At 43.2% G+C, this 27500-nt stretch overlaps 1 protein-coding gene and 1 long non-coding RNA gene across 2 annotated transcripts in view; one reads left to right on the top strand and one right to left on the bottom strand.

The window, feature by feature from the left end:
• The window catches only part of LOC138980145 (uncharacterized), a 431218-nt gene that overhangs the window by 162356 nt on the left and 241362 nt on the right, over nt 1-27500 (bottom strand). The window lies entirely within an intron of this gene.
• LOC138980100 (two pore potassium channel protein sup-9-like) overlaps nt 13910-27500 on the top strand; it is a 44051-nt gene continuing 30460 nt past the window's right edge. The window contains exon 1 of the mRNA XM_070352907.1: nt 13910-16805. Coding sequence (XP_070209008.1) covers nt 16511-16805 — 295 coding nt within the window. The 5' untranslated portion in view covers nt 13910-16510. The remainder of the gene's footprint in view (nt 16806-27500) is intronic.

Genomic DNA, 27500 nt, shown 5'->3' with positions numbered 1-27500 from the left:
TATGTTTTGTTATCGGAATGTGTATTGATTATCATTTTTAGAACGTGTCCATGTGCAGTCTGCTTGTTAACGTTCATAATGTTGTTATTGTTTGAAACGTATATCAAAGAAGACGAATAAAACACGCTTAAACCAAGATCGAGTTGACCCGTTAGCTTCCTCCCACGGGCCAAGCGGAAACCTAGTAGCAATAAAGTCGCGCTAACTCGTAGTGTGCGTGTTTAGGTGTGATCAGCCACCTGCATTATATTAATGGCAGAACAAATCGCCTAGCAAATAATCAAAATCCTTGCACTGGAAGTGAATATTGCATTCGGTTGTTTGGACGCAAATCGAAAATTCCAAAGTCCAGTGTCTTGAAAACGCACGACACCATATGAAAGAGTGGGGTTGGGAAGGGGTGGGGGTGGGGGTGGGGTGGGGAGGGGGATTCTTTGAAGTTTAAAGATCGCTTTAGATGTGGTTGAGGGGATTCACGGGATGGTGTGTGGTTGGTTTAAATAGGTAACAATGACAGTTCAGGGATGACACATTTTGGACAGATTCCCGATAGTCCTACCGGCTAATTTCCACTGTTGGAACCAAGCCGTAGGGAACAGCGACAAGATAGGAGTAATGATCGACCACCCAAGGCGAGGAGTGTAGTCTAATGAGTCTAATGAGACCATTAGCTGCCAATCAGTCTGGCGAGCTGATGCGAATTTCCAATGACCCTCTACGTTCTTCTGCTTACTCAGTGCCTGTTTAGGCCCAAAAAAAAGAGGTGTGGTTACGGTAACATAGCCAAATAAAAATAGGGTAGGTAGGTAGGCAATCACTTTTTTTTTTTAAACTTTTTTTTCTAATGTGTACAAATTAAACCTACTTGACAGGGAAATAAGTGTGCGACTCGGGCGCTTTCGCTTTCATTGCGTTTTTTGCACTCGGTTTTTTTTTAAATTTTTTTTTTTTGACAAATGTAATAAAAAGTTATTGGATCGGCCCCTAAAAATAGGGTAGGTCGGGTTACCGTAACCACACCTATTTTTTTTTTAGGCCTTATCAGTTTCTCTGCCGCGTGAGTGTTGTCACCCTATGTCCAATTGGTGGAAGATTGTTGACGGTGGTCGGTTCGGGGTGATCGTGGTCGGTGAACTGAAGGGGTACGTATTATAGGTTGGTGAAGGGGGATGGGGGATGAGGATAAAGGACGTTGCCAATGAGATTCAAGATCCGAAAGTTAGAAGAATGTGTATGTGTGTGTGCGTGTGTGTATGTGTGTGTGTGTGTGTGTATGTGTGTGTATGTGTGTGTGTGTGTGTGCACTGTGTGTGTGTGTGTGTGTGTGTGTGAGAGAGATAGAGAGAGAGAGAGAAAGAGAGAGAGAGAAAGAGAGAGAGAGAGTATGTGTATGTGCGTGCGTGCTAGCGTGTGTGTTTGTGGGTCTGCGTGCGTGCGTGCGCACACACGAGTATGTGTGTGGTCGTGTGTGCGTCAGTATATGCGGGCATGTGTGCGTCTGTGCTTTTCTGAAATGTATTTTCGCGCACGAGCAAGGTCCAGGACAGGAGGAAACATATATAGTCGTGAAGTTCAATGGGAATCGATAAGCGGCGATTTCTACGAACCTCATAACTTGATCATGATGTGGAACTTCTGAGCCCGAGGGAAGCTGCCGTACAGCTGAATGTGGATCGTTTTTGAATAACAATAAATTCCATAATACAATTTTATTACTGACATTTACATACTGGAATATGACTAAGTGCCAAAAGGTGCGCACGAAAAGCGGACAAAGGGGCTAAAAAATAAAAGTTGACAAACACGACTGATATTGTGATTTTTGTTAAGACAACAGATGCTGGAACCCAATTACAAAAATAAAAGATAAATTTACCCAAATGATTTTACAAATAACGATAATTTTGTTCGTTATATCATTCAAAACGGCACTGAGTCATAGCATTAAGGTTATCTCGCACGTTTTTAAAGCTAGGGCTTTGAAACTTGGCACACAACCAAAGTATAATGACCTCCAGGTATGGTGCACATCACATTAAACAACATTGAATTTCAAGGTCACAGCGAGGTTAAATTTCCTTTGCAAACTGGAAAATTGTCGTTGTCACGTCTTACATGTTTTAATACTAGATCAGTTAGACTTTACATACTTCACATACTTTCAGCATTTTTATAAAACCTCATTAAAAGTGACCTGCTGGTTAATCTTTGTCAAAGTTCAAGGTCACAGCGGGGTCACATCTGGTCCAAATGTGGAATATTTTCAATTTATTCAGCGCGTTTATAGCACGAGCTTTGAAAATACACACAGTTCTAGTGTATAATGTTCACACACGATTAAGTGTGAGTTTAGATAGAGCGGACAGCGTCAGATAAACTCTATTTAAACGAGACAGATTAGCCGCGGGTGGAGGAGGAGGATGTTAGATACTTGAGGTAGACCTAAAGGGATCAGTGTTAGCAGGTAGGGAAGAGAGGGTAGTAAAGCAGGATATCAACACTTAGGCCCGTAATTAGAAAGAGAGGGGAGACGAGGACTTGTAAAAGTCAAGGAGAAGAGCCCAGCCGCAGTGTCCATGTTGCCGGGGGGCTTGCACGTGTGATGCATCAGCGGGGGTCTATAAGAACGGGAGAGCAACACATTGTTGTCAGTCCTTACCAGCGCGGCGCAGCGGGCATATGCCAACTATTTCTTACTACAATATGGACTTCGATTTTGGAGCGTGGTGGTTACAGTTCTCCAGGATGAGGAGTTGAACACCCTCAATGTGCTGAGTAATGTGACTGCCCAGGATTTGGAAGGCCTGGGTCTCAAGCGTGGCCACTACGTAGCGCTGAGAGTAGCAGTGGCGGCTCTGCAAAAGCGAAGCGGGGGAGGGCCACTATCCCAGCGGGTGACTGAGGGAAAAAGCGTGGAACCACTCCAGGGACTGTTAGGCGGCTTGTCACTGCAGCCAACAGGTGAGACCTCTTATCTTTCCATTCTGGATTTTGTGCCGGGATCGATGGCGGCCGAGGAAGAGGTGACACTCGGGGGAGGTGTCATCCTAAAACTCAACCAGAGACCAAAACTTGACAAAGTCTCCCCCTGCCACTGGATTGTGGCAAACGCACGCATCATGGCGAGGTTGATTGCTGAGAAGCCCGGGTTTGACTCGACCGCCTACCTCCAGTACACAGAGATGATAGGCGAGCTGGGGGCCAGATACTTGTGGCAGTCGGTGCTTCTGTACGACGATAAGTACAGAAGGCGCCAGTCGTCCTGCGTATTCAAGTGGGGAACCCCCAACCCCCACCTGTCCACGGTGATCCTGCGGGACCGGCTCCAGCATGGCGTCCAAGACAACAAGGGCGGCAAGGCTACGACGGCCAGCGGCGGTTCCCGGCGACCAGCGGGACCCAACGGGAAGGAAGTGTGCTTATTGTATACCAACAAAGGCGACTGTCCCTATGGGTCCCGCTGCAGATTCCTCCACGTCTGCGACACCTGCGGCATGGGCCACCCCGGCAAGGACCACAAAGTGACAGCTACCACCTCCCCAGCCTAGGACACAGCGCAGCGAATTGCCGACAAAACGGTAGGCCCCACCTTCAACAGCCCGTTCCCTCAGCTAGATTCCAATAAGTGCGAATTTCTCGGAAATAGTGATTCCATTAATGCTAAATCTCAAATGTGGCACAAGGTGCTAGAAGGCGATCACGACAAAACCTTTTTATTAGATGGCATAAGAAACGGTTTCCGTGTAACAGAAGAGAGTAGGGCAGGCGTACTAGACGTAGAGCAAACAAACCATAGGTCATCGAACGAACACCATAAAGCTGTGGAAAAAGAGCTATTAGATCAGATAGAAAAAGGTTATTACATTGTAGCTAGTAGAAAACCAACTGTGGTAAGCGCTATCGCTGCGATTCCCAAGAATGATGGCAGCATCAGGTTGATCCATGACGCTAGCAAACCCACAGGTAGGGCAATGAACGACTATTCTATACCTGAGTCAGCTAAATTTCAAACCGTATCTGACGCGTGCGCCCTAGCGAAGACAGGGTATTGGTGTGCAAAAGTAGACTTGCAGTCCGCCTATCGGTCAGTATGCATCAGTCCGGACGATTATTGTATGACTGGGCTGAAATGGCATTTCACAGGTGAAAAGAAACCTACTTATCTCTTTGACAGTCGGCTGCCTTTTGGCAGCAATGTAGGGCCGTCACACTTCCATCGCCTGTCGCAAGCTATTCGCAGATGCATGGCACGGAAAGGCATACCAGGTGTGTTAGCGTATATTGATGATTTTCTTCTGGTAGCAGCTACCAGACAAGAGTGCAATGACATGTTACTATCTTTAATTAGATTGTTGAGGGAACTGGGTTTCAACATTAGCTGGAAGAAGGTGGTGGGGCCTACCCAACGTATCACGTTTCTCGGTGTCGACATCGACACGCGAAACAACACCCTGTCACTTGGAAGTGACAAGTTGCAGCAACTGCGGCAGCGACTCCTCCAGATCCGAGGAAAGAAGCGCGCGACAAAAACTCAGCTACAAAGCATAGCGGGGTCCCTTAATTGGGCCTGTCAGGCTGTCAGAGGAGGAAAATTCTTTCTGCGGCGGATACTGGACACGATTAAACCCCTTCAGCAGCAGCGACACAAAGCGAAACTATCTGGCGAATTTCATAAGGATGTACAATGGTGGCTTTCTTTTATGCATGTATTTAACGGCACAGTATATTATTTTCACAATGCAAAACAGCATGTTCATGTAGATGCATGTAATATTGCAGCGGGTGCCTTTTGGCAAGGTGACTGGCAGTACACCATCTTTGAAAAAGACATGCAGGCAGCAAAGGAGCTACATATTAACTATAAAGAAGTGTGCGCTGTAATACTAGATCAGTTAGACTTTACATACTTCACATACTTTCAGCATTTTTATAAAACCTCATTAAAAGTGACCTGCTGGTTAATCTTTGTCAAAGTTCAAGGTCACAGCGGGGTCACATCTGGTCCAAATGTGGAATATTTTCAATTTATTCAGCGCGTTTATAGCACGAGCTTTGAAAATACACACAGTTCTAGTGTATAATGTTCACACACGATTAAAGTCTGGTTGAAAAAGTCAAGGTCACAGCAGGGTCGCGTTGAGGTCAAACATATACATTTTTCAATGAGGTTTTCTCATATGTTTTTGAAGCTAGGGCCTTGAAACTTGGCACACTACGCAAGTTAAATTAAACCTCATCAAATTCCAAGGTCACAGTAAGGTTAAAGATCCTTAAAGGATATTTTCTAAAAAAGGTGACCGCCTGGTTAATGTTTGTCAAATTTCAAGGTCACAGCAGTGCCATCTGGCTTAAACTTTGAAAAATTGTCAATTTCTTCAACTAGTTTTATAGTGTTTGAAGTCATTCACACATGATGAAAGTCTGGTTGATAAAATCAAACGTCAAGGTCGCAGCGGGGTCGCATTGAAGTCAGACACATACAATTGTCATTTTCACGAACGCCTTTTAAGCAAAATCTTTGAAACTTCACACATTCCAAAGTTTTGATGTTGTTTGGTTATAATCAAAGTGTGGTCAATTTCCATGATTGAGAGCATTCAGAGGGGTCAAGTTGAGGTCACACAAAAAGTGATAATCTTTATAAGACTCACGTTTGCTGCTATTGCTCACTTGACATTGGTGAAAGTGCTTATTTTATAATTGTTGATCTTGATGTTTTGACCAATTAATATTACCAGGATCAACCATACCAGATTTCAAAGTCCAGAAGTTGTCAAACCTCAAACCTGTTGGAAGTTTCAAAGATTTAAGCATCAACAAATTTCTATTTGATTTGACCTTAAATAACAGATTTGACCTTAAATCTTAAAACAGATCAACCAGACTTTGGTTTTATATAAATTGAAGTTCAATACAATTTCCTTTTTTTTTTTACCCACACGAGACCCTGCTATGACCTTCACATTTCTCAAGGATCAACCTTGAATTCTCCATGTTGAACAATCATTAAGCAAAAGCGTTGTTTGAAGTTTGAAGATTCTAGCTTCAAAAATCTCTGAAAAAATATGTTTCATCCGTTTTCTGAACCACATGTGACCCAGCCGTGACCTTGAAATCTGACAAGGGTCAACAAGACTTTTACCATGCATGGGGGTGATTAAACCCCAAATGTGTGTGAAGTTTCAAGGTTTCAACTTAAAAAACGTCTGAGAAAAATATACATTTTCCTTTTTGGACAATGTGTTGCACGCAAGACAACACGACAAACGCTCGTGTTATCATTCTTTTACTTTAAGGTCGACTTGCGTGCCCGCTCTTTCGCTAATCTCAATTAAAATTCATCTTGGAAGTTCGGTTTTATTACGCTTTTAATTAAGAAGATTAAACTAAGACAACAAATAGTTAGTTTTACCCATTAAACTCGATAAGGTAGTGACATTTTATGTTGAACGCAAGATGGTGTCGCACGCAAGATCTGAAAAGATGTTGACGACATTATTTCAACACTTGATAGCGCATTCGTGGTTCGTGATTTCTCCACAAATTTTGAACACAGAATGTGTCACGTGGTTCCGTAGATGAAGTAGATCTTTGTACATGTAAATTTTGTTTTTAAAAGAATATAACCGTTAATTACCGAACATTTTGTCGCACGCAAGATATGACGAAATTTTCAAATCGTTTTCAAAAATGCTGTTCAAAAGTTCTGCAGTCTTTGCTGGATTACTTGAAAGACAGCAGTTTGATACACCGTTATCGCTTGACGTGTCGACATCAATTCCAGAGTTTTTGAAAAAGAAATTTAGTAAATATCTGCGATTGAAAAATGTATGCCGTGATGACGACACATCTTGCGTGCGACACCTTAAAATTCGGTTATCGGAAAAAAAAAATTCTCTCGAGATTTAGATTTGACGTTTGGTCTCGTCTGTAAAGCGATGTTTCAGGCATTCAATCAAACTAAATGCAATTCATTTGTGCTTCTTGTTATTTTTCTGTGGCATATTCAAAACACGAGGTATCACGATGTCCTTTTTCAGATGGCCGGTTTTGGCGTTATTTTTGACTTTAAACAAAGATAACTTCAACACCGTTCAAGTCAGACACACGAAATTATGTCCACTATCTCTTCGCACATTCATCCACACACACACCAATTTTCAGCAGACACACGTTTTTAGAAACATTTTTATTGTAAAACAAAGTCGTCTTCTGTTCTGTGAGCACCTTTTGGCACTTAGTCGTATGAAAATTTGCATTCAGTCTGCAGCGGCTGTGTAAATTACATTCATTTTTGCAGAACGATGCGGTAGCTTACAGGCATAGTCCGTCTGAGGAGCCAACGAAGGCAGTTTTTACATTTAGTCAAGTTTTGACTAAATGTTTTAACGTAGAGGGGGAATCGAGACGAGGGTCGTAGTGTGTGTGTGTGTGTGTATGTGTGTGTGTGTGTGTGTGTGTGTGTGTGTGTGTGTGTGTGTGTGTCTGTCTGTCTGTCTGTCTGTCTGTCTGTGCGTGTGTGTGTGTAGAGCGATTCAGACTAAACTACTGGACCGATCTTTATGAAATTTTACATGAGAGTTTCTGGGAATGATATCCCCGGACATTATTTTTTTTTTCGATAAATGTCTTTGATGACGTCATATCCGGCTTTTTGTAAAAGTTGAGGCGGCACTGTCACACCCTCATTTTTCAATTAAATTGATTGAAATTTTGGCCAAGCAATCTTTGACGAAGGCCGGACTTCGGTATTGCATTTCAGCTTGGTGGCTTAAAAATCAATTAATGACTTTGGTCATTAAAAATCTGAAAATTGTAAAAAAAAAACATTTTTATAAAACGATCCAAATTTACGTTCATCTTATTCTTCATCATTTCCTGATTCCAAAAACATATAAATATGTTATATTTGGATTAAAATTAAGCTCTGAAAATAAAAATAATAAAAATTATGATCAAAATTAAATTTTCGAAATCAATTTATTTTAAAAACATCTTATTCCTTGTCGGTTCCTGATTCCAAAAACATATAGATATGATATGTTTGGATTAAAACACGCTCAGAAAGTTAAAACGAAGAGAGGTACAGTATAGCGTGCAATGAAGCACAGCGCAACCGCTACCACGCCAAACAGGCTCGTCACTTTCACTGCCTTTTGCACTAGCGGCGGACTACGTTCAGTTTCATTCTGTGAGTTCCACAGCTTGACTAAATGTAGTAATTTCGCCGTACGCGACTTGACATATCTGTATCATTCATATTGAACTATGGTTTACAAGATTTTTTTCAATGGAATCACATGCGTACACCCACGCACGCATGCAGGCATACACGGGGGCGGGGACGTAGCTCAGTTGGTAGCGCGCTGGCTCTGTAGCCAGTTGGTCGCTATCAGCGTGGGTTCGATTCCCACGTTCGGCGAGAGATTTATTTCTCGGAGTCAACTTTGTGCAGACTCTCTTCGGTGTCCGAACACCCCCGTGTGCACACATGCGCACGAAAAAATCCCACGTTCACAGCGAAAGTATCAGGGCTTGGAAAACACGAAGACACGCATTCATCATCTCTCGTCTCCGATTATCATGATCGTACTTCGATACTTTGACGAGACAAACCCAATGCTGGTGTGTCGAAGAAGACAGCCACAGCGGGCTTGTTCGAATCAAAGTATCACACAATATCTTCAACGTATTACCAATACCTGTCCCAATATAGACCAGTTGGTCTGGAAGAGGACGTTAAACCCTAATAGTCAGTCAGTCAGTCAGGCATACACGCACACACGCATACGCACACATACTCGCACAATCGCGCTCACACACACACACACACACACACACACACACACACACACACACTGCCCCCCCCCCCTACACACACACACAGACACCACAACAGCATGATACAATCTGGGCAGATCAGAGACAGTGAAGCGTGCGATGGGAATTACTGCGCAAATATTCAGAACACCGTGAATAGGGTGATGGTGTCAAACGGTCAAGGTTGAGAGTGAGAGATCATCGGGATTGGAGCTTCGGCAACAAGGACGACAGTTAACAGCAATTTGCTCCTGGTATAATGTGGATGGCTTCTGTAATGATGGTTCAATATAGTGTATGGTGTCGCATGCAGCTGTTGCGCTGAGGTCATAGACATAAAAGCCCACTCGTGCAAAACACAAATGTACAAAGGAGTTACAGCTCACGAACGCAGAAGAAGAAGAAGAAAAAGAAGAAGATCTCGGGTCACTTCATTCAATGCAATCAGATGCAAATGATGTTTTAGTTACAGTTGTTCGATCACCATTAGCGCTCGCTGTGAGATTTCAGTTTTGCACTAGATTTTTTTGAAATGTTTTTTTCATTTCCGTGAATTGTCGCTTAGACAAATTGTTGGTCGATATAACCCTTATTGCAGAGTAAATGTGGCTGGTCACACTGATTTTTGCTCTCAGGTTTGATTTTGTTTCCTTTGTTATTATGCGATAGCTTTATCAAAGCAAGTTCCAACTGATCAAAGTTACTAATGGTTATTTTTGTCAGCAATTTTTGGCTGTGAGAGTATATTATTTGCATATGTCTGTGAAACATTTGATTATCTGTCTGTTTCAGGTCAAGACATCCCTCAGCAGGTTGTCAATGCAGGTATTCGCCCGCGCACAGACTACTACTGTTTCCAGCATAAGGCCATTGATGTAGTAGTCTCGCTTCCTGCTACTTAAGGCAGCAGCCGACATCGTTCAGACGCTGAAGTTTGATGACGTCATCAACGTTTGTCAGCAAAACGTTGTGACGTCAGCACAACTTGTTCGCTAAACGCAAACAGAGAGATAAACGTCGTCCAAATTTGAGAATCAAAAGCGTTGATGTCAGCGATGAATGTGCACAGGAAAAGGTGATGATTACGAGGAAGAGATTGACGAAATCATTGTGAAGGCATATCGCATTTTTTATGACTCATGCCTTGTACACATTACGTAACAGAGTGATGACAACAACAAACACAACAACAAAAACAACAACAACAAAGCTTTACGTATTCATAAGTCTGACAAGAGCCAAACAATTACAAATCATCAACAGCTTTCGTTTTGTGTGCGACGGAATATCGAATGCCTGTGCATATTATCACTTATACTGCTGTTACCGTGGAATGTTAGTACAGCTAAGTTAATGAAGCAATTCTTTGATGTAAACTAGACTGCACGCTGACACAGGAAATATGTTGTGTCTGTGTTGTTGTCATATCATGTGAGCCAAAGCCTTGTGTTTTGAAAGTTTCGAGTGTGTACTATATTGGTGGAAGTCTTCACGTGCAAACATTTCTTGAACTAAGATTTTTCAAGACAGTTTCAACAACAGCACAAGCAGCAAAGAAAAGGACAACAGCAAAAACATCAGCACTAAAACAACAACATCAACAACATCAACATCCACATGGGGATATTTTGGCTGGGATTTGTAAAGAGGAGAGCATTTTTGTTCGTGCCTCATGTACTGAATGAGGGTCTATCGTGTCTTCTCTGAACATTCTACCCACACACTTGTTCATGTGTAGGACTTGACCGTTGTCCGCAATTACAAAACTTTCGTTTGCTTTGCCCGAGGCAGTGTTGTGCAAACAGCGAAGGATGCTACGACATATATCCTGTCTCTGATTCTGGTAAACAGGAAACAGGTGGGCACACTTTGTGAAAGTTAAATGTAGCACTCACCATTTTTTGGGTGTAACTCTTGTGTTGAGCGATGTTTGCACTTAAAGCGCTCAGCAATCTCATCTGACATTTACCTTGAGCTGTGGCAATCTCTCACTAATCGATTTCAGACGAAAATACGTCCATACACTCCTACGACTAGCGCACCGACCCTCCTTGCTCCCTCCGTAGCAGTTCTACGTATAGGGAACTCAGATTAAAGTGAAATATATACGCGCTGTACGTGTATGTGCATATTCCTCTTTACGCTCGTACGACTACCGCAGAGAACTTCTCAGATCGTCCTGTAGTGCAGATCTGATCACATATAACTCAACGTGAAGGAAAATATACGGGTTGCACGCGTGTATGTGTATTCCCCCTTCCCTTCGCTAACTACCCTGCTGACAGCATTATATCGATGTCTTCAAGCCTACTTTTTTCAACCCTTCAACAGCGCTGGAATTGTTGCAGGATATTTGCCCTGAACAGTCCCACTGAATTATGGCAGACTTCTGTTTGATGTGTAAACATTACCTACTGTGGGATTGCTAAATCTTCGTCTGCTGTTTAGATTATATTTTCCCAATCAGCTCAGATTGGAGATTATGTTTTGAGTGAAAACGTCATTATTTTGGGATTGGAGGGATAGTTTTGAATCTCGAGTTATATATCATGATCCTAGGAGTATCTGTGGTACATGTACACGTCCTTTTTAAGACATGCCCACCGGACAGCAATACTGAACCCAAGAGAATCTGTCAAACTGGACTACCCGCAACCGTTTTCAACGTCTTTCTGTGTTGATCAAGGCATTGCACATGTTACATCACGGAGGACAGAATATTTGCAATAGGGTTTCTGGGTTTGAAAGGATCGAATAAAGTTTAAGCAATGAACACATCTGTAACGTATAGGATAAGAGTACCGTGAAGAATAAATGGCAACACTTTAACCAGATGCAAGCAACACGAAACTGTGGAATGAACGTTTGCAATGAAAGACAAATCATCCGCCTTTAAAGCATTACAATCCTGAGTGGAAACAGTTTGACCTCAAACAATGTCAACAGTAACAATGTTGCTTTGAAATACCAAACTTAACTATCCAACCAGCGATAGGCAAAACGCCACAACGATACGCCACAGTAATCATCCAACCCACTACTACCATCATCGTGCTTCGTATCTCTCAGAACAATCTCTGCTACCAGCATTGCCATGGACGCTTAAACATGCGTTGACTGTGGTCACGTTATCAGTGCAGAGACCAGTCTGCGACCACCACAGCCAGAGCTGACCCTTTTGTTTAACGACGGACAATAGCTACAAGTTATCGATGGTGGCATGCGTTTGCTGCTAGGCTGGAATGCCCGCCACTTCTGACCAGTGCAGCCACGCTCCATTAGCTTGATGACACATGCATTGGAGATTCTCGCTACGAGCTTCCCATGTGCAAGGAGAGCCTTTTGTGGACAGAGTGTCTTTATTTCCTGGCGAGTGAGGAAGAATTTGCTGTTTGAGGTGGAAAGGAATTGGGTTCTGAGTGTGTGTGGGTGGTTTTTTTCATCCGAGGTCTTGCGAGAGAAGCTTCCTTTCTTCTTTTTTTTTAATTCTTTTTTTTTTCTTCCGCCAGGGAACAGACAAGAATATGCTGCTTAGGTTGAACAGACTTTTCTAGCAAGTGCTGACATAAAAATAAGCTCGTGCTTAAAATGTATTAGGCTTTTACTTTGGTAAGCGCGGAAGATTATACCGCCTTAGGATTTGCTGGTGTACCAGGGAAGAGTATCCTGATTGAGATCGAAACAAATTGCAGCGAGCAAGGCAGAATACGCTACCTGATCACATTTTTGAGTGAGTAAGAAAAAACATTCTGCGTCAGATGGACTGGACCTTTGTTTGCAAGAAAGTCCATCCAGCTTGAGTTTCAGAAGACTGATTTTTGCAAGCCAGAATCTGCCGCTTGAAGTTTAAAAGACCCGCTTCTGTTCTCGCAAGCAAGAACGAATATGCTGTAGGAAATTGAATGACTTGCTTTTGTAGCGAGAAAGTGAGAATATACTGCTTGGTTTCAATGACTTGCGGCTTAAAGTGAGCTTAGAAGAATTGGACACCAGAGGTTGAAAACTTCGACTGCATCGTCTGAACTGTCTTTGACACGAACGTGAGGATACTCCTTGTGGCATTTATCTCTGTAAAACTTGGTCTTGGTCTGATTCACTTCATCGCTTCAGTTTGATTACAACGGTTGTCAGTGTGCCTCCATTCAAATGCTAAATTGAATTACATCTTTTGTGCTGAACACTTATGGAAGAATTTTTCGCTCGACAAAAAGGAGGCAATGTGCAATATTGAATTCTTCTCTCTTTCTTTTCATTCAAGGCGGAATTCTCTTGTCCCCACAAGCTAGTTTGGGAAAGTGATTCTGCAAATCGATTTCCCATTCTTCAGGAAAAGCCTAACACTTAACAAGTTACACTGAAGATGTGTGTCTGTGCACAGAGGACGTGATTTCTGGACTAATTTGTTCCTTGAGGGAACAGATCCTGGAGTAATGGGTCCATCTGGAGAGAGCGAGAGAGAAAGATAGGCCAAGGGTGTCCAAATGCCTCGAGGCGCACGTGCACACAGTGGATCCTGACTGTGCATTCCCTGACCACTGCAACATCTTGTAAAGCTTGCTAAGATTGCTATGTGTAGTGATTGAACCTTGTTAGTAAAGGCTTCGCTATAACCTCTACGACTGCTGGATATTTTCATACAAGAAAAACATGATCTGCTGCCTGTATAGACATAAATCAACAACGGTTTTATTTGTGTTTACACATTTATGCTTATGTAATTCACGGGTTTCTACACAAGAAAGCAAACGATGAAATGTTATGCTGATTGATGATGACATTATATTCCTGAGGAATTTTTGGATTTTCTGTGCTGTCTGAGTTCCCCTCAGCGTTTTTCACTGAGAGAGGATTCGATCTGAAAATAAGCTTATTTTCTTGCGCATCCTTCTGTTGCAGTTGACCTTCACCACAGCGTATTTGATTGGATTCGACACGAGTGCAGGCTCTGAAATTGTAAACTGCTTAGACATAGGCCTACATTCTAGAAGATCCTGCATGTGTTCTGTTTGTGTTTGATTTTTTTGTTCCTGTGCATTTCGTCAATTTTTATATAACAATTTCTCTGGTGTGTTTAAATACAATCCCTCTTTCCCGAGCAACCTTCAAACGGGCGTATTTGATTGTCGAACACAAACATATTGCCTAGAAACATTCTTATTTGCTACCATTGTGTTAAATTATGTGCAACGACTTTTTTTGACCAACTTCTTTCAGAAAATATTTGCGCCGTAGGTGTACATGTCTTCAAGAAACTCGATGCTGTAGTGACGCACGTGCCAAGAAAAATAATTGCATTGGATCGTGTGCCGGTGGATGCTTCAAAAGTCGGCTAAGAAAAAGGCAAATCCCACAAGAACTATAACTTGCTAAACATTTTTGTTTGATGGCATTCTGTTCTGCATATTCACCTTTTTGTGCTGGAAACCTTCGTAATGTCATACATTGTCAAAAAGTGTGAGAACAAGAGCACATTGAAAAGAACTCTAAGTTGACCTTTGCTTCCCAAAGGAATGGAAAATAAAACTGGTCAGTCTTCTGTCTTTCTTTGAGAATACTCTACAACATGCATTTCCCTAAAACATTAACGACCACATGCACCCAAAGTGCCGTTGACGGGGAAAAAGCAAGTGAAGTGCATTAGGCAGCTCACATGGGGATGCTGCTTTGTCAAGTTCCTTGGATAGTTTGTTTGAAGAGAAAAAAGTATGATTGATATCAGCCTCTGAGACAAGACAGAACAAAGCCTTCTCACTTCGTGTGTCGACTGCTGGTACACGGGGCAATGACAGAACGTCCTCGCGTCTTCTTTTGATCACGACAATTGACTGACTCTCTTGTTCTCCCTCTCTGGCATTCAAGGTTGTGAACTTGCATGATTTTTGCAGGTGGTAGACAATGGATACTGGATAAACCAGAACCAAGCATTTCTCGTCTGCTGAAGAGGAACCTGGTTCAACAGAACGAAACAGCTCTCATCTACTAAAAGTGATCAAGGATCAACGCAAATCAGACTGTAAATCATGAAATACGAGTTTTTATCGCGAACGAGGATATCTCTTCTGTGCTGATACTTTTTTGTGTGTTTCAAGGTGTGAACAAAATTGCATTCCGTGTACTGTATGCATGTTAAAGTTGTGTTGCCAGTGATGTACAGCCGTGGTATATAAGGATTTTTGACCTAATGCAACAAGCCCATGTGCCAAAAATAGAATGGCGTAAAGCCGATTGGACAGAGAGGATTCATGAGCAGAGATAGTGGACACTAATAAACACATATGTATACACGTTAGCCGTCCACACGTTAGCCGTCCTTGACAAGGCTTCGTATGTCCGTCTGAGTGACCAATCCGATCTCGACATTACTGACCATCCCGTTTGAGCCAAAGAGGATCCAGGACTGCTGGGCGAGTTAAGGAGATTTCCCAGCTTAATGAAACGTGTAGAGACATCCGGGTAGTGATGTCCCCATCATGCATGTGGATTTTGTACAGATGCAGCAACGTGTAAGCTTTAACATGTAACTTTTTAGCGAAGTATGAAAATCAATGATTCACGACCGACAATATGTGCTGATCGCGAGATCGTGAGTTAGTTACATGTGTGTTCGTGACAATCTGACAGGCTTAATTCAAGGACGATATCGCAGCATGATTTGCACACTCCTTGAGTAATCAATTATTGGCTTGCAGCGCGAAATGTAGGCGGTCAGTGCAAGTATGAGCTTATTACAACGCGAGACAGTTACGGTTTGTTTCAAAACCTTACAGAACAAGTCAAGGGACAATATCGCAGCACACTGTGTGGATTATGTATGAAGTGTAGATTTCCTGAGTATTAATTGACTTCTGGTGGAGAGCAGTGTTGGTGAAAAGATAACCTGGCAGAGTTACTTTAGAGACAAGATCGCAGCATAACTTGTGAATCCTGTATGGAGTGCGGAATCTATGAGTATGACTTGACTTCTGTAGCTGAGGATGTAGGTTCATAGTGCAAAAAATGTGCTGGAAGTGGAAAGTTTAAGAAAACAAGTGTGTGTTCTTCCATGATGACTGTGTGGTGTATCGGTGTGTCTTTTCGTGAAAGACAGGAATTTCTGTCGGATGTGACGCCATGTATTGAGTTGAATTCTCATGGATATACGCGAAGAACTATTTAAACATCAAGCATAATCAGTCAGATCAACGCAAACTTAACCCATCTGGATGGACCCTCTTTATTTCCCTAACAGTCAACAAAGTCTTTTCAATTCATACCGTTCTGATGTCGCTATGAAATCTTTACCTTAAAAGCTTTCCCTCATCTTGCTTGAACTCCCCTCCGAGTTGTGGAAAACAGCTCGACGCTAAAAGAAGAAAAGAGTAGACCTATTCTTTTCTCTCTGGGTCTTTATTCTCTGCACTACTAAAGAAGTTCAGGTGAGAGTTTCATTGTCTAGACTGGCCTATCCACAGCAACAGAAGGCAAAGACAGTGGATGGAACGAACGAACGAACGAACAAACGAACGAACGAACTTTATTACTCAAGGATGGAGATTTTAGGCTGACGCCTAGTCTTACAATCTGGCCCTGCTAAAACTAAGACATAACTGAAGTTGGAGACAGTAAAACAAAAAGGACTACCGTAAACCGTCACACGAAAAAAACAGTTATAGAGGGAGGGAGAGAGAGACTGTGAACAAATCAGTCTTGGATGATAAATAGTATGGATAAGCAAAACGTGCGGACTCTGTCCCTCATCGTGTGTTGTTTCACCTACCTACTGGTCGGAGCAGCCGTCTTTGACGCTCTGGAGTCGGAGTTTGAGATTGAGAACAACCGCACGCTGACGGAGAAGGAGAGGCAGATTCAGGAGAAATACAACATCTCCTCCGAGGACCTGGAGATGATGCGGAAGAACGTGGTGAAGCTCGTGCCCTACAAGGCTGGCACCCAGTGGAAGTTCGCCGGGGCCTTCTACTTTGCTCTCACGGTCATAACCACTATCGGTGAGTGGAGATTGTTATTACACCCCCGGTATAGGGGTGTGTATAGGATTCGGTCGATGTGTTTGTGTGTTTGTGTTCGCATATAGATCTCAAGAATGAACGGACCGATCGTCACCAAACTTGGTGAACAGGTTCTATACATTCCTGAGACGGTCCGTACAAAAATTGGGACCAGTCAAACACACGGTTAGGGAGTTATTGGTGGATTAAAATTATACAAGGACTTATAGAGGGACATATTAATGGTCAAAGGGAAATAACCATTCTCACTGCCACCAACTGAGAAGGTTATTTCCCTTTGACGGGGGTGTTTTTCCTACCTCGGAGGAATTTCTTGTTTTTCTTGGATTTTGTGTGTGTTGTCTTTGTTTGTTTTCTTTGGTTTGTATTGTCTTTCTTTCTTTCTTTGTTTCTTTTATTCACTCTTTCTTCCTTTGTTTGCCCTTTCGGTCGTTAGGCAACAAAAAAAAGTCTGTTTACGGTAACATAGGCAAAAAAATAGGGTCGGTAGGTCGGGATTTTTTTTCTTTCCAAAAAAACATATTTTTAAGTTATTTTGCCAAAAGACAGACTTTTTTTTATTTATTTTTTTCCCCAAATGCCCAAAAAAAGTCTAGGGTCGCGCAAAAAAATAGGGTCGGTCGGGATACCGTAAACAGTTTTTTTTATTTATTTTTTGTTGGGGGGGGGGGGGGGAGGTCTTTCTGTTTGTTGTGCAGTGATGTACATTTTTCAAGCAGCCTTTAGGACAATTGTCCTGAAGACTGAAAATCAATAGGACACAGTGTCCTGAGATTGCAATTTCAATAGGACAAAAACACGACTCGTAAAACCGCATTTAAAAAGATTTTTCAGTTTAAATTCTTCCACCTTCCGCGACTGTCATGACTAGATACTCAAAGGATTGAATCACATTTCAAAGTTATTTGAACAGTTGTCGGTTTTTTTTCACTGCCCATCTGTCGACAATGTTTTTCAGGTAGGCATCTGACCGTTCTGCGGGTCCCTCAAGTTTTGCTTTCAGGATCATGTCCTGGGTTTTGACACACAATCGGTTTCTTCGAGCCGTACACACCAAGTTCTGTGCACTGAATCCTCTCTCAACGTCTGCTGTGTTTTTCCGGATATTATGACGAAAAGTAATGCCTTGCGCATGTGCGAACATGCACGGGTGGTTCCCATTGGTTTAAACGATTTATTGCTGAGCCAATGAATGCACTCGAGGCACCATATGGGTTCGGTTTTCTTTTTTATATTTAGTCAAGTTTTGACTAAATATTTTAACATCGAGGGGGAATCGAGACGAGGGTCGTGGTGTATGTGTGTGTGTCTGTCTGTGCGTGTGTGTGTGTGTGTGTGTGTGTAGAGCGATTCAGACTAAACTACTGGACCGATCTTTATGAAATTTGACATGAGAGTTCCTGGGTATGAAATCCCCGAACGTTTTTTTTTCATTTTTTGGATAAATGTCTTTGATGACGTCATATCCGGCTTTTCGTGAAAGTTGAGGCGGCACTGTCACGCCCTCATTTTTCAACCAAATTGGTTGAAATTTGTCAAGTAATCTTCGACGAAGCCCGGACTTCGGTATTGCATTTCAGCTTGGTGGCTTAAAAATTAATTAATGACTTTGGTCATTAAAAATCTGAAAATTGTAAAAAAAAATAAAAATTTATAAAACGATCCCAATTTACGTTTATCTTAATCTCCATCATTTGCTGATTCCAAAAACATATAAATATGTTATATTCGGATTAAAAACAAGCTCTGAAAATTAAATATATAAAAATTATTATCAAATTTTTTTTTTCGAAATCAATTTAAAAACACTTTCATCTTATTTCTTGTCGGTTCCTGATTCCAAAAACATATAGATATGATATGTTTGGATTAAAAACACGCTCAGAAAGTTAAAACGAAGAGAGGTACAGAATTAGAAAAGCGTGCTATCCTTCTCAGCGCAACGAATACCCCGCTCTTCTTGTCAATTCCACGGGCACTGCCTTTGCCACGTGCGGTGGAGTGACGATGCTATATACGGTCTTGCTGCGTTGCGTTGCGTTCAGTTTCATTCTGTGAGTTCGACAGCTACTTGACTAAATATTGTATTTTCGCCTTACGCGACTTGTTTCTTCTTGATCCAACTTGAGGATAAATTAATTCAAAGAATCAGAGAGAGAGAGAGAGAGAGAGAGAGAGAGAGAGAGAGAGAGAGAGAGAGTGACAGAGACAGAGACAGAGAGACAGAGAGTGAGACAGAGAGAGAGAGAGAGGAGAGGAGAGGAGAGGAGAGAGGGAGAGAGAGAGAGAGAGAGAGAGAGAGAGAGAGAGAGAGAGAGAGAGAGAGAGAGAGAGAGAGAGAGAGAGAGAGAGAGAGAGGCTGTTCTGCCAAGTCTTTTACCGTTACAAGACAGACGAGCTTCCTTGGATGTTCTCTGGAGCCTACTATTTCGTCCTGAATCAGCAGGACAACTTTTCTTCACATCTTTCTTATCACTTTTCTTCCATACAGCAAAGGCCGTATTGCAAAACTCAGCAACCAGGAAGTTCGTGAAATTGTGAAACAGACAGGCGATAAAGCAATTCTGTTAATTTTACACATGGAAAGGTCCGTTTTCAAATAAATGTCGACTCCCTTACCCCTTTTCGCCGAGGCAACAACAATAATTGGAAAATCGTCGATACTGATGCGTGCATCGTTATCACTCAGACTGCTATAACCACGGGGGTGAAAATGTGGCGTGTGTGTGTTGCGGGGGGAGATTGTGAGGGGGTAGTAACGAGAACGCCCAGCTTGTTCCTTGACCATAAATCACCAAAGATGACCGTTGAAACTTGTTACGGCCAAGCCCGCCCCCGCACGAGAGTAGCAGGTCTGACAACACGCACGTGCATCATAGTCTCTTCTTGTTTAAAGACACGAGACAGTAACATGTTGATGCTGAGTGTCAGTGACAACGACTACGTAATGGGCAGAATATACCTGCGCAGAGTCAGCGGCACAGCCGACGCACTGCATATTATTGATGCTGCGATAGGGATTATGACGAGTACTTGGCCTGTTTTCTTTTCATTCAACGTGTAGCGGGCTGGGATAATCGGCAGTGCGTCGTCTGTGCCGCTGACTTTGCGCAGGTATAATCTGCCCCTAAGGAATACGCTTGAGAACAATAACGCATACAGAGCTGACAAATGCTACGCATTCAGCGTAATATGCTACGTTTGAAGAGCAATTGTTACGCCAAGCTAAAGATTGTTATGCTTAAACAAATGATCACAAGCATGCAACAGTTCCCTCTTAGTTGTGAGTCGGCCTGTGTCACGTTTCAATATCACAATAAGGTGATTATGAACGGTTAATTACTTCTAACTAACCACACCACGATCCCCTCTCGCAGTCATACAAATAGATAGAATCAACAAAAGTATAAGTTTCAGACGCCTGTTTATGTAATAGCACGCCACCTCCCTCGAGACTTCACTCCAAAAGATGTTCTTTTTACGTTCTAAACGTAAAACAAGTGGTCACTGACAAAAATGCCAGTTAAAGTACAGAAAATAATAATAACACGCTGATCCCGTGTATAGTTAAGAAAATATAGCTGTCTGCCTTAAAGTGCTGGTTATATGCAGGTGTCACACACCCCACGTCGTCACCACTCGAGTATAATCATTAATAGCACAGATGACTTGGTGGTAAGGGTGCAAAAGACATGGTGCAACTTAGCTTTTTGCCACTGAGTGGGCGGCCCGTAATTAGTCTGTAGTCTCCACAACTGCTCCGTTGAATGTAGTGCCGGTTAGCGTGGCAACGAAGCAGGGAACAGTGGAGACATCAGGCGCCTCACTCAGTCGCTGAAGGTCCTCCCCGTAGTCTACCAGAAAGATGTAGAAGACGCGTAGATGGGCAGGACGGCGACAGCGACAGCAAATCACCAATACAGCAGGTTAGCCGGTTACAACAATGCCGCGGACGACCTGGTTATACAGCATCCCGGCGTAGCACGTAGTGGAATACGTAGGCAGCAACAGAAGAAGGCTGCAACAAAAAGCCTCGGTGCACTAAACATGTCATGCTACCCCACCTTTAAACATGTCACCCTGACATATCTCATCGAGCACGTGGGCCTGCACAAACGGACTTTTACAACAACAAATCAGCTATTTTCCTTCCTTCTCTCCATATCTGCAAAAACCATATACAGATTAGTATTTTAGCGTCACAAAGAGCCAATTATGCGCTACCTGGAAAGAACAACAGAGAGTATTTCATTCCACAAACACAGACTCGTCAAAAGCGTTAAATAATGATTTATTACCTTAACAGCCTTATGTAGGTATCTCTCTTTTAAGCGAAACCGCTTCCTTTCGAATGACTTCTGTTCGTCAACAGAAATACCGTCATCCTCTTCTCTCGCTGAATCCTTATGCGGTGAAAACGCACAGCGGAGAAACCTTGACGCCCCGACTGTCAGCCAGCATGTAAAACAGTGAGAAGGTGGTCTGTCCTTGTAGTTCCTATCAAGCCCCACTAGAAAGTAGCATGGCACGTTGATATACAGTAAAGTATCTATACGTGTTGAAAACCATCAAACGTGTAGGATAATTCTGACACCGACTCTTCTCTCTCGCTGCCGAGTTTCGAGTGTGTCATTAATATGTCTCAAACAGACAACCTGGACAAAATCACGTGACTCACCTTGTCACATTCCAAGTTCAGCTATCCCAGTCTTGCCCCGACAGCAAAAATCACCCACGTGAAATCCGTGCGACACGAAATTCCCGTGTTCGCTTTGCTCGGTCAGCTAAAACCCAGCCGTTGACAGAAAGCACAGGCGCTTTCTATCGCAATTGACCAAGAGAAGGCACCCCACAGAGTGACACTTTCTCGATCCATGTCACTAAATCGTGACAGCCTGGTACTGGTTTTTGCTTCCCACTCCGTGTAGCGGTCACAACATGGGTAATATAACATCGTCTACACTGAAAAGTAGCACTGCAGATACTCTCTGATGGGCATTGTATGTCCAATGAAACTGTATTAAACTCTCTATTCTTGCGGATGTAGGAATATATTTTAGAAAATGCTGCACCATTTTCTATTCTGAAAAAAAAAGCGATTTACAAGGGTTGGCAGGTCCGCGCGTATAGGATGCTGTAAGATCCAGGAGCCAGTTTCATGGAATTGCGGTGGTCACGCTTACAGTCGGACCACCACTTCGTCGCCCGACTGCGGCTGTCCCAACACAGTGCTGGGAGAGGGCAGCTCTGTAATCGGGCAAACTCCCCGTGCAAAGAGGCGCAGTCGGAAATCTGATATCTTTGTCGATAAACCCATTTTCGTCGGATTAGTGCACTTAATTAGTTCAACTGCAGTTGACCATCTGTGTTTCTGGCCTATGAAACCGTTGTAACACGAAATTTTTACTCCACGAAAAATGGACTCCGGAGTAAAAATGTCGTACGAAATGTTTACTCCGAGTACACCTGTCGTACGAGAAAAGAACTCCCAAGACACGAAAAAAGTACTCTCTCTACGATATTTTGACTCCCCAAATATTTTACTTCCAGTAAAAATCTCGTACGCGAAAACAGTATGCGGGCGAAGGGATGATGCCAATATGTGATTTCGCGCAAACGAATGTCGCGCTACCCTCCCTCCACCCCTTCCAACCACCAGGACTAACAGGGGACAAGGGAGTAAAAGTTGCGTACACCTGGCGTAAAAAGTAAATTGCTCGTGTTAGGGTGGAGTAATTTATTCGTTATGTATTCGTCCGGAGAGTAACGTTTTTGTACAAAATGTTTACTCGGAACACACCTGTCTTGGGGAGTAATTTTCTCTTGTTATGGGGGAGTGTCTTTTTTCCTAAAGGCCGGGAGTAACATTTTCGTACGAAATGTTTACTCCGGAGTAAAAATCTCGTGGGAGTAATTGTTGTGTGTTACACCGGTTCTAGGGCGTTTCTCAGTCCGGGGACCTGCGAACGGTTCAAGCGTATCTCGACAGTGACTGTTGCATTGTATTAAGTTGATTTACAGGGTTGGGAATACAAACATCGAGGTTTTGCTATTTGTTCCTGGAATAAGTTCCACAACCCTTGCATATTATTATGCGCACAGCAACACATGATGTAACGTTACGAATACCTTGCGTATTAAAAAAAAAAGAAAAAAAAAGGTTTATTGTTATCTTTAACTATTGCTAAGATGCGATCCTTCTTTGCGACGTAACAAGCTTTTGCCCCAACTCTCGCAAAACTATCATGCGGTAATGCCCAGGTCAGAGATTGCACAGACCCAAATCGCCCACTCCATCATTCGTTCCTTACAAAAAGTGATTTATACACAATCAATGCACGGGGGCTCCGGTGTGTGGTATATGGCTTTTGCACTTGCTCTGAAGCCTCGTTTTGAGAAATAAAACATGTTTGTTTGGCTTCAGGGTCGATGGTGGTTACACAATAATCGAAGAGAGAGAAAAAGAAAGAGAATGTATTGTGTGTGAGTGTGTGTGTGTGTGTGTATGTGCGTGTGTGTGTGTGTGCGCGAGAGAGAGAGAGAGACAGAGAGAGAGAGACGGGGGATAGAGAGAGAGGGGGAGAGAGAGAGAGAGAGAGAGAGAGAGAGAGGGAGTGAATGGGGCAGAGAGAGAGAGAGAGAGAGAGAGAGAGAGAGAGAGAGAGAGGGGGGGTATGTTTGAAAACCTCTTATAATTGAAATTAAAGGGGGACGGGATCTATTTCATATGCACGTGTCGAAGAACGTTCTTGCCGAAACTTTCCCTGTACACGATGCAGACACGTGACACAAACTTCTTAAAATAGGCGGGAGAATAATCGATAAGGAACAGGGTAGGTTGCTGCTCCTATTATGGTCTGTTGTCCCTGCACACAATTCAAGCAGATTTCTTTCTCTTTGTGAGTCTGGCATTGCGGATCTACAAGCTCAATGGGTTTGTTTGTTTTGTTTTTGTTTGTTTGTTTGCTTAACGAAGAGCCATATCAGGGCGGTGCTGCTTTGACATATAACGTGCGCCACACACAAGACAGAAGTCGCAGCACTGGCTTCATGTCTCACCCAGTCACATTATTCTGACACCGGACCAACCAGTCCTAGCACTAACCCCATAATGCCAGACGCCAGGTGGAGCAGCCACTAGATTGCCCATTTTAAAGTCTTAGGTATGACCCGGCCGGGGTTCGAACCCACGACCTCCCGATCACGGGGCGGACGCCTTACCACTAGGCCAACCGTGCCGGTAGCTCAATGGGTAGAGCACTGGACTTGTGATCCTCAGATCACGGGTTCGAATCCACGCAGGGACAAGGATAGGCCTACACATTATGTGATGACTATATATCCGAGACAGCATCGAATCCACGCAGGGACAAGGGTACACATTATGTGATGACTATATATCCGAGACAACATCGAATCCACGCAGGGACAAAGGTACACATTATGTGATGACTATATATCCGAGACAACATCGAATCCACGCAGGGACAAAGGTACACATTATGTGATGACTATATATCCGAGACAACATCGAATCCACGCAGGGACAAAGGTACACATTATGTGATGACTATATATCCGAGACAGCATCGAATCCACGCAGGGACAAGGGTAGGCCTACACACTATGTGATGACTATATATCCGAGACAGCATCGAATCCACGCAGGGACAAGGATAGGCCTACACATTATGTGATGACTATATATCCGAGACAGCATCCATCTTACACCCTCGTATCACGGCCGTGGCTTGTTAGAGACCCCGTTTTCGACGGGCGCAGTGGCGTGGTGGTAAGACGTCGGCCTCTTAATCGGGAGGTCGTGAGTTCGAATCCCGGTCGCTGCCGCCTGGTGGGTTAAGAGTGGAGATTTGTCCGATCTCCCAGGTCAACTTATGTGCAGACCTGCTTAGTGACTTAACCCCCTTCGTGTGTACACGCAAGCACAAGACCAAGTGCGCACGGAAAAGACCCTGTAATCCATGTCGGAGTTCGGTGGGTTATGGAAACACGAAAATACCCAGCATGCCTACTCAACGAAAGCGGAGTGAAGCTGACTATGCTCTCAGAGTATAATTTGGGGAACCCAAATGGGCAAACGAGCTCACACGTAACCAGAAAATTCTGGAACGCTGAAGAAGAAGAACAGACCCCGTTCATTTTCCCAGAATTGCGCGAGGCTAATTACACCCAAACACGCACATATTGGGTAGCGCGAGTCTTGTTGCTGCTAGCCTTTTACTTGAAGAAAGAGACCTGTTGATTGGTTTTTATCCAGCGATGATTATGTGATAATAAAGTAATAAACACGGATAAATAAATCAATTTAAAAAAATATATAAAAAAATACATAAATACATAAATACAAAAATACAACAATAATTACATAGATACGCGTGTACATATCTATATCTATATACGGCTTGTGTGTGTGTGTGTGTGTGTGTGTGTGTGTGTGTGTGTGTGTGTGTGTGTGTGTGTGTGTGTGTGTCTGTCTGTCTGTCTGTCTGTCTGTCTGTCTGTCTGTCTGTCTGTGTCACTTCGCGATGCACGGCCAAAGTTCTTGATGGATCTGCTTCAAATTTGGTGGGCATATTCAGGTAGACCCCGGACACAATCTGGTCAATGAAAATTTTCAACACGTGCTCTCAGCGAGCAGCGCTCGATCAACCGATTTTGGTTTTTCTGTACATCCATTCCCAGTAACTCTTCCTTATCTTCTCCAGTGTTTTGTGCGTTTATCTCCCTTCCTTCGTGTTGCGTCAATCGCGTACAATGCGCCGGCGAAGAGAGGTCTCATAACACGAGTAATACCAGAACATTAGACCTCATCCCTACGAAGAGAGGTCTCCTAAGGTTTCATCCGAAAAAAGAATGTTTCATATTGTATCGCAATAAAATATAACCGTATTACGCATCTCCACAAAATGAGGCTTATACAAAACAAAACAAAAATCTTCAAGATAGATAAGACGAAGCATCCGCAAAAAACTTTCGATAATAATAAAAAGAGTTTGCAGACACTTGAACTTCTTCTTCTTCTTCTTCTTCTTCTTCTTCTTCTTCTTCTTCTTCTTCTTCTTCTTCTTCTTCTTCTTCTTCTTCTTCTTCTTCTTCTTCTTCTTCTTCTTCTTCTTTTCTTGATTGGCTTAGACTCCCACGTTCACTCATGTTTTTAGCATTAGTGGAATGTTACGTGTTTGACCGTTTTTACCCCGCCATTCAGGCAGCAAACGCCGATTTCTGGGGAGGCATGCTGGGTATTTTCGTGTTTCTATAACCAACCGAACTCTGACATGGATAACAGGATCTTTTCCGTGCGCACTTGGTCTTGTGCTTGCGTGTACCCACGAAGGGGGTTAAGTCACTAGCAGGTCTGCACATAAGTTGACCTGGGAGATCGGAAAAATCTCCACTCTTAACCCACCAGGCGGCAGCGACCGGGATTCGAACTCACGACCTCCCGATTGGGAGGCCGACGTCGTACCATCACGCCACTGCGCCCGTCATACATTTGAACAACAATCAAGATCTCTGCTAACTAACTAGGTGTAGACTGGATAATGCACGGCTGACTGTGACCCTGATTTTAATCATGCCTCCACTGACACAACAATCAAGATCTCTGCTAACTGAACAACATTTAGATTGGATAATGCACGGCTAACTGACCAAGCATTTACAGCAGAGCTATTTTACAGATGTGCAGGTTCCTATACACGTGCTTTATTACACCCCCGGTATAGGGGTGTGTATAGGATTCGGTCGATGTGTTTGTTTGTTTGTGTGTTTGTGTTCGCATATGGATCTCAAGAATGAACGGACCGATCGTCACCAAACTTGGTGAACAGGTTCTATACATTCCTGAGACGGTCCTTACAAAAGTTGGGACCAGTCAAACACACGGTTAGGGAGTTATTGGTGGATTAAGATTCTACAAGGACTTATAGAGGGACATATTCATGGTCAAAGGGAAATAACCTTCTCAGTTGGTGGCAGTGAGAATGGTAAGGACGGGGGTGTTTTTCCTACCTCGGAGGAATTTCTTGTCTTCAATATGACTTTGTTTGCAGACACTCTTGATGCCTATCATTGTGTCTGCGTGTCCCACTTAGTGTCAACTGTAGAGGGGTATAAAAAGGGAGGAGTTGCAGGGGGAAGGATGAGCACACACACACGACACAAACGCACATACGCGCCCGCACGCATGCACGCACGGACGTACGCACACACATACACACACACACACACACACACACACACACACACACACATACATACGCACGCACACATACACACACACACTCACACGCACATACACACACACACACACACACACACACACACACACACACACACACACACACACACACACACAGGCTGATGCTCTCAGAATGTCTTGCAATTTGATCTAGTTGTTGATTTTTAGTTGGAAAGAACAGGGAGTATGCAGGAGGGGGTCGAAAGAAGAGTGGCATGCTAAGTAAATACCACTGGCCAGAAAACAGGCTTAACTTAATTCCATTATCTGGCCGAAGTGGTCCAAATCAGATTAACCTTAGAAAATCGGCACGACCGAGATTTCTGGAATGTTGCAGGAACGTGTGGTTTTAGCTGTTTTTGTCTGTCACTGCTTCTCGAACAAGGCTAAAGGTTCCCGACTTATTAGTGTTT

Source organism: Littorina saxatilis, linkage group LG11 (assembly GCF_037325665.1).
Source record: "Littorina saxatilis isolate snail1 linkage group LG11, US_GU_Lsax_2.0, whole genome shotgun sequence".
Taxonomy (NCBI): domain Eukaryota; kingdom Metazoa; phylum Mollusca; class Gastropoda; order Littorinimorpha; family Littorinidae; genus Littorina; species Littorina saxatilis.
Note: the sequence above shows the minus strand (reverse complement) of the source record. Positions and strands in the feature narration are given on the sequence as shown.